General features: G+C 45.4%; 1 protein-coding gene across 1 annotated transcript in view; it reads left to right on the top strand.

Moving 5' to 3' along the window:
• Positions 1–14010, top strand: part of Ca10 (carbonic anhydrase X) — a 359930-nt gene that overhangs the window by 332129 nt on the left and 13791 nt on the right. The window contains exons 4-5 of the mRNA XM_013037785.1: positions 6602–6697; positions 11166–11238. Of these exons, the coding sequence (XP_012893239.1) occupies positions 6602–6697; positions 11166–11238 (169 nt within the window). The remainder of the gene's footprint in view (positions 1–6601; positions 6698–11165; positions 11239–14010) is intronic.

Here is a 14010-nt window from a genome sequence, read left to right on the forward strand (position 1 = left end):
GCAAAAGGCAACATTCTTAGTCTCCAAGTTTGCTACAATCCATACTCCCTCTTTTCTCCAAGTCATCCTACATCAATCCTCTTCAGCCTTTGCCTTTTACTCAGATGCATCCTCCAGGATGCTATAGGGTCTTCACACATGTACCTCCCTCTGCCCAGTGGTCTTTTCCCCTTTCCATCTCTATGTGTCCAACACCTGGCCTGGTACTTTGCCTTTGATTTGGTTCCATTACTAGCAAACGGAAAAGGCCAAAAAAAAAAAAAAAGTCACACAAGGCCGCAGTCCCTGCCAAGTCTTCTTCTCTGTTTACACAACCAGCCCCCCCTCTTCACCCATGCACAGCCCAGGCACAAACACGCTGCCTACTGAACCGTCAGCTTCAATATTTGGTTTCAATTCAGTGCAATTCAATTTACTTTGAGGGAAGCTCAACAGGCAACCCCTGTCCTCCCCACCAAGGCTTGTTTAGTTGTTGGAAGCATCACAAAATCCTGTACTTAAAAACCTGCATGTTTTCCACATAAACACCTCAAGGTCTAACCTGGGGCTGTAACTTGCCAAGATGGCAGACGTGTCATTTATAATCCAGCCCCCTACTCAGACACAGTGATGAGTTCTTCTCCTCCTATCTCCTCAGGAGGCTGAGGTTGGAGGTTTACTTGAGGCCAGGAGATTTTAAGTCCAGCCTGCTACCCTACTCCCCTCCTCAGGAGGGAGGTGGGGGGAAGGGGGGAGGGGGTAGAAATCCAGTCCCTTTGACTCTCAACTCTGCACTCTCTCGACTCCATCTCATAGTATATACATGTGGACAGTGTTTAGGTGGAGCCAGCTAGCGTTTTTCTCTTATTTTGTACTTCTAGCTGGAGCTGGGCTGACAAGCACACTCAAACACACTCAGCTTTTTTGTTTTTTGTTTTTTTTTTCTGAACGTGTCTTCCATTCCAGCTACCACAGGATATATAAAATGAGAGGGAGGACCACAGTCCGAAACCACACTGATCAAAAAGTGAGACCTTATCTCAAAATTACAATTTAGAATTTAGTATCAGGAAATAAAGATAGGTTCACTTTGTAGAGCTCTTCCAGTGGGATCAGTATGTTGGCTGAATGAAGTAGGAGAAGAGAACAATGGTCAGGGCCTTGGTGTCTGATGCCTGTTATCCCACCTACTTGAGAGGCTGAGATCAGGAGGATTAAGGTTCCAGGCTGACCCAAGCATAAAAACTCATGAACTACTTGATTATAATAAAATACTTTTAATGCAATGCTATTTTTCGTTAGCTATGCATGAATTTAGGCTTTTTGCATAAATGATTCTAAGAGATACTGGCTAATGCACTAACCTCAAACTCTGCCCCAATACATTGGTAAATTTATCTTGCCTTCAACATTTTTTTTAATTGTGAAAATACTGTACAGAGGGGTTACAATCACATGGGCAAGGTAATGAGTACATTTCTTATCAAGCATTGTAGCCTCCTCCTTTGTTTCCCCTTCCCATCCTCCACCCGCCCCCCCACTCAATCCTCCCCCCCCACCAAAGTTGTAAAGTTAGTTTTTGACATAACGACTTGTACATCTCATTGTTGCAATGGGTCCACCTGTATCCTTATTTAAATGATTTGCCTTCAACATTTTTGTGGGTACAAATCTTCCTGGGAAAAGCAGTAGGAAAACGAACCATATAATATTATGTGTCTCCATTCATTAAAACAAGAGTCTTCATCAGTTCTGGAATACCTATTTAATAACTATTTGACAGAAAAAGAAAAAAGAGTACCAGACACGATCCTACCAGAATGGAGCACATCTATAATCCCAGCTATGTGAGACATGAAAATGGGAGGATCACACTTCGAGGTCAATAAAGGCAAAAGTCAGTTTAAAAAAAAACACCAAAAAACACAAAAACCCACAAAGCTGGGCCTAGTGTTTCATACCTGCAATTTCAGCTAGTCAAAAAGCAGAGGTATCAGGATCTTGTTTCAAGTCTAGCCTCATGCAAAAAGCAGGAGACTTTACTTGGGGGGAAAAAAAAGCAAAAGGGCCGGTGTGCAGCTCTTGGCATAGACTGCTTGCCTAGAAAGCATAAATTCAAACTCCAGCCATACCAGAAACTAATAGTAATAGCCTGACCGTCTCTTGAGATGACTGAACAACGGACCGTCTCCTGTTTTAAATGAAGAAACTGAGGCACAGAGCAGGCTGAGACACAAAAATCCAAGGAAACACGAGCCTTGCATCACCTGTACCCAAACATGTTACGTTGTGCAATCCGCAGACTCTCACAACAAAATCACCTGCTTGGAAAATCCAATTTTGTTCTCTTCTGGGAGAGAAATGCCTTCACTCTGATTTTCTAGGTCGCAGCGTTAGCTGGACTGCTTTGGGGGGGGAGGAAGGTGTCCTCCTGTCAACGCAATGATGAGAACTTGGTTCTCTTTTGGGGCTCCAAGAGCACGCACATCTTAAAGAGTCAAGAAGTCAGCGTCACCAGGCAGAGCTGGTGATAATTGCCAAGCCCCGGGATGAGACTGTGGCTGTTGGTATATATCACACGGGGCCCTGCTCTGTAGACTGTGTGTGCTCTTACACATCAAGACAAACTCACTAATGACTTTCTATAAATAAACTCTAGCTTATCATTGTTCCGGCACACAAAAAAAAAACTGCTAAAATGTGACCTCCCCCTGCACAATCCCCACCCCCACCCCCAACCAATACAAGACATCTTCGTTTTCTCTTTTCTTTCTTGGAGAAAACTGAAATGAGCTGGTATCACTGTGAAGTGAACAAACCTGTCACTGTTTGGCTGGATGATCTCAGAAGAGTCGTTTAACCTCTCTGGGCCTTCATTTCATCCTTTGTTTCAGGAGCAAATAGGGCTGGGGTGGGATCAGGGGAACTCTTCAATGATATATAATGTAGAAGAAGGGGTTTGGCATCCATAGGGCACTTGGAACCTAAGTGTGGGCTGGAATCAAACATATGTGAGTTAACTATATGTTGTTGTTTTTACAAAAAGGTTTAAAGGGCTCTAAGAGGCTGAACATGGTGAGGTACACCTAAAATCCTAGCTACTCAGGAGGCAGGGATTAGAGGATCATTGTTGGGGGACAGCCCAGGTAAAAAGTTATCCAGACCCCCACCCCCAATCTCAACAAACAAATCAGTACAGTCTGTGCATCTGGGATCTTCAATCCCCGCTATACAGGAGGTATCGGTAGGAGAATCTCAGTCTGAGGCTAGCCCTAGGGGACGGAGGAGGGCAGGAGGGAGGAGGGGGAAGCGTAGGTTACCATCTGAAAAATAACCTAAAGTAAAAAAGGCTAGAAGTATGGTTTAAGTGATAGAGTGCTCACTGCACAAGGCCTTGGGTTCAAACCCAAGTAACAGCAAAATCATGACCTCACCCTCAATGCACCAGCCCCCCATTTAGCCTTCGAGCTGATACAGTCCCACCCCATATGCAGCTCCTAGTCCAGGAACTTCTCCTTGTTTTTTTTGGGTATTTTGAGTTGGAAGGGAGAATTGTTCTATGCATTGCCTCCCACTTCCTGCTCAAGTATGCAGGGAAAGCGTGCTGTAATGACAAGGCATGTCTCCAAAGCCCTGGCTTGTCCCCAGCTGGCTTTTGCAGGTCCCCTGGGTCAGATAGGAGGACCCAGCAGAGAGCAGCATGTGTCTCCTCAGCAGAAAGCTTTCTGAGCGCTGGAAAGAAAGTACATGGAAGGGGTGAGAAGCCACTACACCTGCCTCCTTCCCAGGGCCGTGCTGTGCTGCCTGTGGGAAGTCCTGGCCGCATGGGGAACCAGGATGAGGATGAGTACACAAGAGCCAGCTAGAGTTCCTGCACAGGCAACACTTTTTATCCACCCCTGCCTCTGTGGCTGTCCTTCTCAGGGCAGAGCAGCTACAGTGGAACCATTTGTCTCCATTGGCAAAGCATGTCAGAAGTAAAACACACACACACACACACACACACACACACACACACACACACACAATAAGCAACAGGGACACATCAAGACCAGCAAACAGCATGCCTCCTCTGTGAGATGCTGCAGGATGTAGGATGCTCAGGGAAGCCTCCAGGTTCAAGGTACCATCTCCCTGAGTGCACACTGATTGGGCCCATTGCTTATGCTCCACTTGGTCTCAACTCCAGCCATTAACTCTCTAGCTGGAGAGCTCTTAACGAATGCAGTGCCCAAGTTGCACCCCAAAATCAATTAGAACAGAGATGGAAAGGAATAAGCTGGTGGAGGTGAGCTTTAAAAGCATCCTGGCGATCTGAATGGCCAGCGGAGGTGCAGACCACTGTGTGAGACGGTGGTTTCTGGCTCAAGTTCAAGCAAAAACAAATCCTTTCTGTACTTCTAAAACTCTGACTTCCTTTTTAATGCAATGCAGGCAATGATGAATCCTCTCTTATTCCTCGAGAATCACAAATCACTTTTACATGCACCACCTTATTAGATTCTCAAATCAGCCTTTGGAAAGTACTAACACCATTACAGAAAGATATATGATACACTTGCTGTAACATTGTTTGCAAGAGAGAAGAAAGAAAAGAAAAAGGAAAAAAAAGTGAAAGCCAGAGATACAGTTAAGTATGTTAGAGAGTGTTCATGCAGAGGAAGTTATTAGTGTGAATTAAGAATAAGGAGAATTAACTGAAAAAGATAGCTGGATGCCAGTGGCTCATGCCTGTAGTCCTAGCTACTCAGGAGGCTGAAATCTAAGGATCACAATTCAAAGTCAACCTGGACAGGAAAGTACATAAGACTCCTATCTCCAATTAACCACCAAAAAGCCAAAAGTGAAGCTGTGGTTCAAAGTGGTAGAGCACTAGCCTCAAACAAAAAAAAATAAAGCTCAGAGACAGCTCCCAGGCCCTAAGTTCAAGCCTCAGGACCTACACCAAAAAAACAATTATGTATGACCAGTTGATATACACCTGTAGTCTCATCACTCAGGGGACAGAGGCCGCGGGATAGCAAGCCTGGATTACACAGTGACTTCAGGTCATAGAGGAAGGGAAGAGAAGGGAAAGGAATGGAAAAGAAAAAAAAGGGGGGAAGGGAGAAGAGCAGAGGAGAGGAGAGGAGAGGAAAAGAGAGGAGGGGAGGGGAGAGGAGAGGAGAAAGGAACTGTATTTTATTTTGGTATCCTGATATCGTATATACGTTTATCTGAATTAGGGAAGGGAAGGGGAACAACAAAATGGTGAGACAAAGGACAAAGGGGAACCAATGCAGCAGAGATACTCACAAGACAATATGTTGGAAATGATCTGTACAACCTGGGGGTACATTGGGGGGGAGAGGGAGAAAAACGAGGGAAGGGGTAACAAGTTGGACATGAAATATACTCACTACCTTACTTAACATAACTGTAATCCCTCTGTACAACACTTGACAATAAAAATTAAAATTTTTAAAAATGAAAGGAACTATTTTTAAGCCACAACTCTGAACTATATACCTATTTTTCAGAGGAAGCAACTGAGCTCGGTGATATGCCTAAACACTGATGGTGACTCAATTTGAACATATATATTTCATTTTACAATTTACAAAAGGACTCTTTCAAAAATTAGTAACGGAGCTGGGAATGTGGCTCAGTGGTAGAGTGCTTGCCTAGCATGCATGAAGCCCTGGGTTCAATTCCTCAGTATCACATAAACAGAAAAAACAAAAGTGGTTCTGTGGCTCAAGTGGTAGAGCACTCTTGAGCATAGAGAGGCTCAGGGACAGAGCTCAAGCCCTGAGTTCAAGCCCCAGGTCTGGCAAAAAAGAGGGGGCATAACAAGGGGAAAACCATAACCATCGGAGTCAGAATCTAGGACTCCTTTGGTCCCTCACTGTCTGTGACACCAGCATCTTAGGAAACAGATCAATAGTCGGAGGAGGAGGAGGAGGAAGAGGGGGAGGAGGAGGAGGTGGTGGTGGTGGTGGTGGTGGTGGTGGTCTGCAGAGCCAGGTAGGTAGGCTAACTTATGAGGAGACTGAGCAAGCTGCCAGCCCCTTCCCAGCATGAGAACCACCACAACCTCCTCCCAGACCTGCCTAGCCGAGGATCTAACCACTCTCAGATCTAAACCCACACAAGGACTGTCAGGAAGATTGACTGCAGCTGCCAGCAGTAGCTGTTGGTACAGCCAGGAGAGCACATCCACCCCTGCAGGGCTGTTCCATTCCTAATAAGGAAAATTCACTCTACACACACTTTAGAGGAAATGTCCTGGGAGGAAGCCAGAACCAGATGGACGCTGAGCTTATTAAAAGCAGGCTTGTTACCAGAAAACATTTGTAAATATGTATGGGTATTTTTGTGCTCACACGTGTGTGTGTGTGAGAGAGAGAGAGACAGAGACAGAGACAGTGAGACAGACAGAGACAGAGACAGAGAGAGAGAGACAGAGAGAGAATGCACATTTTGCTTTGCATAGATGCCTGCAAACCCTTCTGAAATCCCTTGACTTTCTCCCTGCTCTTCCATTTGCTTTGCAGTTCATCCTCGTGGAAGGGTGTGTGCTGTGTTCCAGAGCTGTGCATGCTGGAGGCCATTCTCATTTCTCGTTCTTCCTTCCTGACAGGTACAGCTCATCCACTATAACCATGAGTTATACACCAATGTCACAGAAGCTGCGAAGAGTCCGAATGGATTGGTGGTAGTTTCTATATTTATAAAAGTAAGTCTTTCGCTTCTCCTTTCTTCTCTTCTGGCCACTCCAGTCTCAATCAGAATATCAATTTACAGTCTCTGATGGGCTTTAAAAAAAAAAAAACGACAAAAAAGAACCAAGTGTCAGTGGCTCACGCCTGTAATCCTCCCTACTCAGGAGGCTGAGATCTGAGAATCACAGCTCAAAGCCAACCCAGACAAATGAATCCTGATACTCCAAATAACCAACGAAAAGCCATGCGTAAAGATGTGGCTCAAGTGGTAGAGCACCAAGCAAGAGCATAAGGCCCTAAGTGCAAGCCCTACTTCCAGTACCAAAATTTAAAAAAAAATTTAAAGTGTTGAGATACTGGTTCATGTCCATGCTAAGAATGCTGTAGCAGCACCTAACTTTTATGTCTGTGAAAGTCATGGGAGGTCCAATCCCCTACAAAAATGTCAGAATGTGAAATGATGGGCTCCATCTAAGAGCATCAGGGCTTCAGGGTCCAGAGTTCAGGCAACTTTTTTGTCCCAGAGAGACATTGAAGCTGAGCACAGGGGTGGAGTTCAAGTCCAATGGTGTGCACTAGAATCAAAGGGGTGCAGTCACATTGGGATCCGGGTGGCCCACCGATGCGGTCTAGTGAGGCCTGTCCTTCAGTGGAAGGGCCTCCACGCATCTCCACCGCCATGCTGCAGGTGGGACACTAAGCAACTCCTCCACCGTTCCCACACCTGCTCCCCACCCCATTGCGTCACACTTCCCGACTCACTTTTAGGTCTTCTTACAAGCACTGTAGGGAAAAAAGACACAGTCACCCATACTGACTTGGGGACCTCCTAGGCTCCCTACCAGGTGACAATAATAACAAAGATTTCCAGCCAGCAAAAATTACCTTGAGTGTTCTGGCAGATGTCAAGTGAAGCACATAAACAAGTTCTTCAATTAAAAAGAGAGAGAGATTGCCTTTCTAATTGGAGAGGCAGGGGAGGGAGAGGTTACAAAAGACAAAAAGCAATGTGTAGAAGTTTTCCAGTGGAGAATCACTGGACAAGCAAGCCCTTGGGGTTTTAGATCCCTGTAGATCCCAACCAGGGCTTAGAATCGAGTAAGAAAGACCAATAGGAACCCAGCATTCACCATCAAACTGTTTTTCCTTGTGCTCATTTTGCTTCCTTGTGGTGCTGGAGATGAAGCTTAGGGCTTCATGCAAATTAAGCAAGTGTTCTATCAACTGAGCTATATCCCTAGCTCTTTACCATCAATGAGTTTTAACAGAGAATGGCCCCCTGGGTCCCAAAGAACACCCTGTATAACTGGCCTTTGGCCCTACCAAGTCCTCCTGCCTCCTTCTCCTAACTTCCCTGTAAGAAAGAGGTCACACAGCCCACGAACAGACCCAAGTCCTGCCTGATTTTAATACCCATGACTTTATTCCCACTATATACCTACTCAAGAGCTGGAAGGAACACCTGAGGGCAAGAAGAAAGAAAACAACACATCAAAACATTCCCCACTGACCTGACCAAGGTTTGGAGTATGAAACTTCAGTGATGAAGTTAGTAACCAGTGCTGTCAGCCTGCCTCATGCTCATTGGTGCAAAGCCTGAGACCTGTTACATATGTTCAAATGTGTCCAAGAGTCACCTCCCACCATGGCTACCCCAATGCCAACATTCCCTGAGTTCCTTCTATCAGGCCAATCTGCCTGGCCCCAAAAATTCCTAGGGTGTGGCTTAGGCTCAGCCCCTGACTGTCCCTCACTTTGCTAAAAAAAAAAAAAAAAAAAAACTTCCTGCATCTGCAAGTGTCATCCAGGAAACTCTGGAACATTCCAGGAGACTGAGTGCCTGATAGGCCACCGGGCAGCCAACTTCCTCCACAGCAAACTCCTGGCTGGCATGTTTCACCAAATCTTACTGAAACCCTTGCTCCATCAAGGTTGTCAGCAAAGTCAGCCTTGTGGGTCCAGGTTGCATCTCTGCAGGGTTGTTGGCAAGAACTGGTATCCCAGAGCCTGAGGCTGGTATAGGGGCAGTGAGCAGTTCCTGCATCTTCTCAGGCCACGTTGGCCACTGAGGATACGTTAGTTCTTTCCCTGAGCAAACCTAAAGCCTGGATCTCAAAATAAACCACAGCATTTCACTCTTTGTTCCATCCAATCAACTCCACAGAAAATCAGGTCCACAGAGAGTCCTCCAAGCTGTGACTTGTCATTCGCTCACGTCCAAATTCCAATTGAGCAGGGACCACAAGCCCACCCTCTCCAGAAATGATCTTCCTGCCTCCCTCTCCTAGCTCCCTGTAAACTGTCCCACCCAAAACAAGAAGTTCAGCCTGAGAGATATTACTTGAGCCAACAGAAGACTTGAAGGGGCTAAAAGTAGGAGAGTCTTGTTTATCTGTCCATTTTATTTCTCTCTGTCCTCGGCTAATCTCCCATCCTTCCAGCGACCACAGGGAACTGAGATTTGCCTGTAATTGCTGCTCAATCACACACCATTAACTACCCACTTAAGCTCACTTACACCAAGTACATATTTTATCCTCTCACCCACGCAGCCAAACACACCAGTGCCCACAAATCATCTGTGTGCACTTTGGAAAAAAAAATTCAATTATTTTTAATCAGCTCAAAAGGGGTGGGTCTCATCACTAGGGCTGCTCAGATTCACCAAGTATCAGGTATTCAGGGCACCTGGCTAGCTCCTCATCTGACAGGACACTAAGCCTCCCCCTGTCCTCTCAGAGGTCAGCATCTGAGCAGCTATCTTTTAAATGCTAACAAGCTTGCCACAGTGGAAGTTTCCAGGAAATGAAAGCGTATTGGGTTTGGAGTGCATTTTTACTTCCATTGAGTACTGCGGCACCCCGAACTCTCCTCGATTGTGTGGCTTGCAACACACTCAGGAAACTCTGTGAAAAAGTAAGACAGATGGAGGGAAAATAAACAGCTCATGCTTTCTCCAAACTAAAATTACCTGTTGCTTATCTAACAGTAATAATCATCTGCTGCAATTTTTTCCCAACCCTCAGAATAAATCAGATTGAAAATGTGGATGTGTCACAACATCCGATTAGCAGCTGGGGCGTAAATTGCAGAGCTGAGCTGAGCTGAGCTAGCAAGGTGGGAGGGAAGTGACTAGGATAAATAGTGAGGCTCAGGAAAGTCTAAGTAAGAGAGGAATTCTTCAGACAACCGTACACAGTATGTGGGACCACATTGTGGTATAACCCATAGCAGTTCCCTGGATCTAAACCTCTTACCAACTTAGCTTCTTCTCCTAAGAGAAAAATTTGGAGATTTCTATGCATAAGCCTAAAATGGGAACTCATACCCAAACATCTTGTACAACATTTTGGCCTATAATAGGCATTCAACAAATATTTATTGGATGAGTTGGTGAATGGATGGATGGATGATATGACTTAGGATGTATTCCATTCCATAATAATGAGCAGTGGTAGTACAAGGTTATGTACTATTTTTGTATGTTTATGCTAGTACTGGGGCTTAAACTCAGAGCCTGAGTTCTTCTCCTTAGCTTTTCACCCAAAGCTGGCACACTATCACTTGAGCCATAGCTACATTTCCTTTTTTTTGTTTTTAATGTGCCAGCCCTGGGGATATAACTGAGGATCTAAGCACTGTCTCTGAGCCTTTCTGCTCAAGGATACTGCTCTACCACTTGAGCCACAGCATCATTTCTGGCTTTTTTTTGGTAGTTTAGTGCAGATAAGAGTCTTACGGACTTTGTTTCCCAGGTTGGCTTTGAACCACAACCCTCAGATCTCAGCCTCCTATGTAGCTAGGATTATACGTGTGAGCCACTGGTGCCCACTTTTTTTTTTATCTCAGAGTGATTTTCCTATCTCCTGGTATCTCTGTTCTGGATACTTCTTTCTCTCCACGTAATCCTTTCTCCACCCCTTGCTCAAAAACCTTTGCTGTTTCCCCCATTCCTACAGAATAACATTTAAATATCATAACATGACATTCAAGACCGATAGGAGTTTGCCTCTGCCTGCCTAACTCTACCCTCACAAACTATCCTTCATCCACACTCTCAGCTGCAACTACTCTGAAATACTTGCACGAGAAGGCCTGCTTCTAAGTCCCCTGTATCCATGTCGGGTTCTCTGCATTCCTTGCCTTTCTTCCTTCTGCATGGTCTACCACCAGATCACTTTGATAACTCTACCCAGGCCTCCAGAACAACTTAGGTGTTCTTAAAACAAGCTCCCTAAACTCATCAGGTAGTAGGTAGTCTTCCTCTAACATCATCTCACTTGTGACTCTAGCCTAACAGTCCCCACACATGTTTGCCAACTTCCTTTAGACTGAGAGGTCCTTCAGAGTTGGGTCTTTGTCTCTGACCCCTAGCACCAGCTAAGATGCTCAGTCAATATGAATGAGCCCATGAATGCACGACGATGTTTATTCTAGAAGAGCACTGCCCCATTATTAAGACTTTCTTTCTCTCCCCTCTAGGTTTCTGATTCATCAAACCCATTTCTTAATCGAATGCTCAACAGAGATACTATCACAAGAATAACATATAAAAGTAAGTTTGGTTCCATTATTTTTTTTCCCTCTGTAGCAGCTACCCTGTAAAAGCTAGTCTTGTCGAAAGCTGGGAAGCCAGAACAGATGATCTCTGTGGGCCCCTTTCAACTTCATGATCCTTTAGTTCTGTAAGAAAGTCACTCCGGAGAGTCAGGGTTGGCCAAGAAGCAGCTCATTTCAGCCAGAAGTCCCCAGGGTGTCTTTGTCATCTAAGGCAATAATAATTATGATGATGTGGTCTTCGTTATGCCATGAACTAGTAATGAGCTGGAGGATTCTGCTGGCTGACTAACTCCACTGTGTCAGCTGTCCAGAGTTGGGCCTTTGCCAATTATGTGATTGAAATAGCACCCACCAGATACTTTGGATCCAGCCTGTGTTCTTTCAGAAGTCCTCAGCTGGACGGGGTCTCCCTCTCCGTGTTGCTGGGTCCAGGATCTTCTGGAGGAGGCAAGGTGACATCTTTCTTCATTCTCCAGGATGCTGTCCAACTTCCCTGATATTTTCTGAATGCTTCAAACTAGACTTATTAAACAGGAAAGAGAGAAGAGGTCCAAACCCAACGGAGGAAGAGAAAAGAAGGATTCTAGGATTTCTGCCATACACAGCAATCCTAGAAACTGAGGGGCTGGGGAAGCGGTGTCAGCGTTCACCAGGAGATGATCAGCGTGGCCTTACAACATGGATTGTGACCTAATTTAGAAGTGAGCTCTGGAGCCAAGGCTGGAGTCCAGTCTTGGCTTTGTCATTCATCAGGGGACTTCCTCGAGTGGGCTTTGTTTCCTCATCTACAAAGTGAGAACGTTGAACTTCGGGTCTGTAATTTCCTCTAGGTCTAGGGTTCTCAATCGAGCAATACGCAAATAATGATTTTTACCAAAGGCGATAGCCAGCAGGCAAACATTCTAGTTTCTGGGTGAGTCCTTGGCCAGCTGAGGAGTTCAACTGTGTCTGCAAAATCTCTCATGAAGATGTGGAAAGGACAGAGGAAATGTTTATAGGCCTTACCTTGGATGACTGGAGCCAAAATATGGAGAACCCTGCCTCCATTCTTCACTCAACAAACACTTCCTTTGAGAATGTAAAGATGGCCCAGTACCACACACACTCCTCCCCCCAAGATGTGAAGGAGCTGCTGGGAGCCAGCTACATGAACCTGAGAATCATTCCATACTCATGATCCAGAAGAGTGAAGTGAGACATCTCCACATACACCCTGCCTGCCTCATCAGTATGCCTGTGGGATCCACCCTAAACCCACACAAGATTGCTCAACTAAGGGAAAGATTTCTGACTTGTAGTACATAAACAGCACATTTATAACTGCCCATAAAAGATTATTATTCTTTTAATTTTTCTATTAAAAAGCATGAAAATTCAATAAGATGTTTTCAAATAATCTTAAAATTTGTAGTTTAGAGACCATGAAAAGACATCAACTGCACATTAAGCCCCCCTCCCGTGCAATCTGATAGATTGCCGCATGCGAAGGGGTCCTTTCCTCCTGCACTCCTCCTTCCCCTCCCCCACCCCTGTCTGATTAATATTTAGTGATAAGGTTGCTGCCACAGAGAGAGGACATGGGCAAGGCAAAGGAGACAGAGAGAAGGAGAAGAGGGAAGAAGGGGAGGAAGGAAAGAGTGAAGAGGAGGGGAGAGAGAAAAAAGAAAGGAGAGAAGGAGGATGGGAAAAAGAGTAAAGAAGGCAGGAAAGAAGGAGGAAGAAAGGAAGGAAGGAAGGAAGGGAGGGAGGGAGGGAGGGATGGGAACAAAAGCGAAAGCATCAAGATAGAGGAAACAACATCTACAAAACTTTGGGCAGTGAAGCGTTCAGAGGGAAGAGCTCTATCTCCATCAGTATTTCACTTCAGTATCAAAAGTAAGGTGTATCCATTGTGCCCAAGATATGAACGGCCACCTTCAGTAACGATAATGCCAAGAAAGGTGCTCTAGAGCAAGGTCTCAATTCCATGCTAAGGAGCGTAGACTCAGGGCCAGTGGTGCCCTTCCCACTCTGAAAAGGCTCCTAGAACCTTTTTGGGAAGATGGCAGGAGCACCCTCTCCTCCATCTGTCCCTCGTGCTCCACACCTGCCAGGGCAGCAGAAAGGAAAGGGGAATTCAAGCAACAGAAAGAGACCTTGGCCTACATGGGGAGAGGTGATAACTGGCCCCTAATAATAACTGTGCCCTTACACTCTAGCAGGTAATAATGGAGATGTTCCCCATAGCGACCTTTGTCACATACCTGAAGAGAGTAACACCACAGGGATAATGATGGCTTGATACACACCCAGAATGGCTGACACTCTGTTATACCAAGGACACTGGCAGAAAGGGATTGATTTACTCAGCAGGAAACCATGGCTCTCTTCCCTTCAGCTGAACTCCCCGAAGATATCAGCCAGAGGAAGATTGAGCTTATAGGTAGCAGGAGGATCCAACACAGACATGATTCAGGAGTACACATCCAGTAAGAAAACAGGAGCCTGGAAATCCCTTCAGCAACTCTGCAAGAGTCAGAAAGTTGTGCTGGTATGGGTGCATGAGCTCAGGTTGAAATATAGATAATGCCATCAGCTTGGAACCACACAGTATACTGTTTCCATACTTTCAGGTGACACACACAGACACGTCAATCACAATATCCCCAAGACATGGTCCCTCATCCCCCTCCCCACTCTCCAGCCAGCTCATTCTATTGTTGCTACCAAAAAAAAAAAATCACGTCCCAGCAGAGCTTGTCTTGCTCACATAGATGCAGTGCCTACT

This window comes from Dipodomys ordii, unplaced genomic scaffold (genome assembly GCF_000151885.1).
Source record: "Dipodomys ordii isolate 6190 unplaced genomic scaffold, Dord_2.0 Scaffold7, whole genome shotgun sequence".
Taxonomy (NCBI): Eukaryota; Metazoa; Chordata; class Mammalia; order Rodentia; family Heteromyidae; genus Dipodomys; species Dipodomys ordii.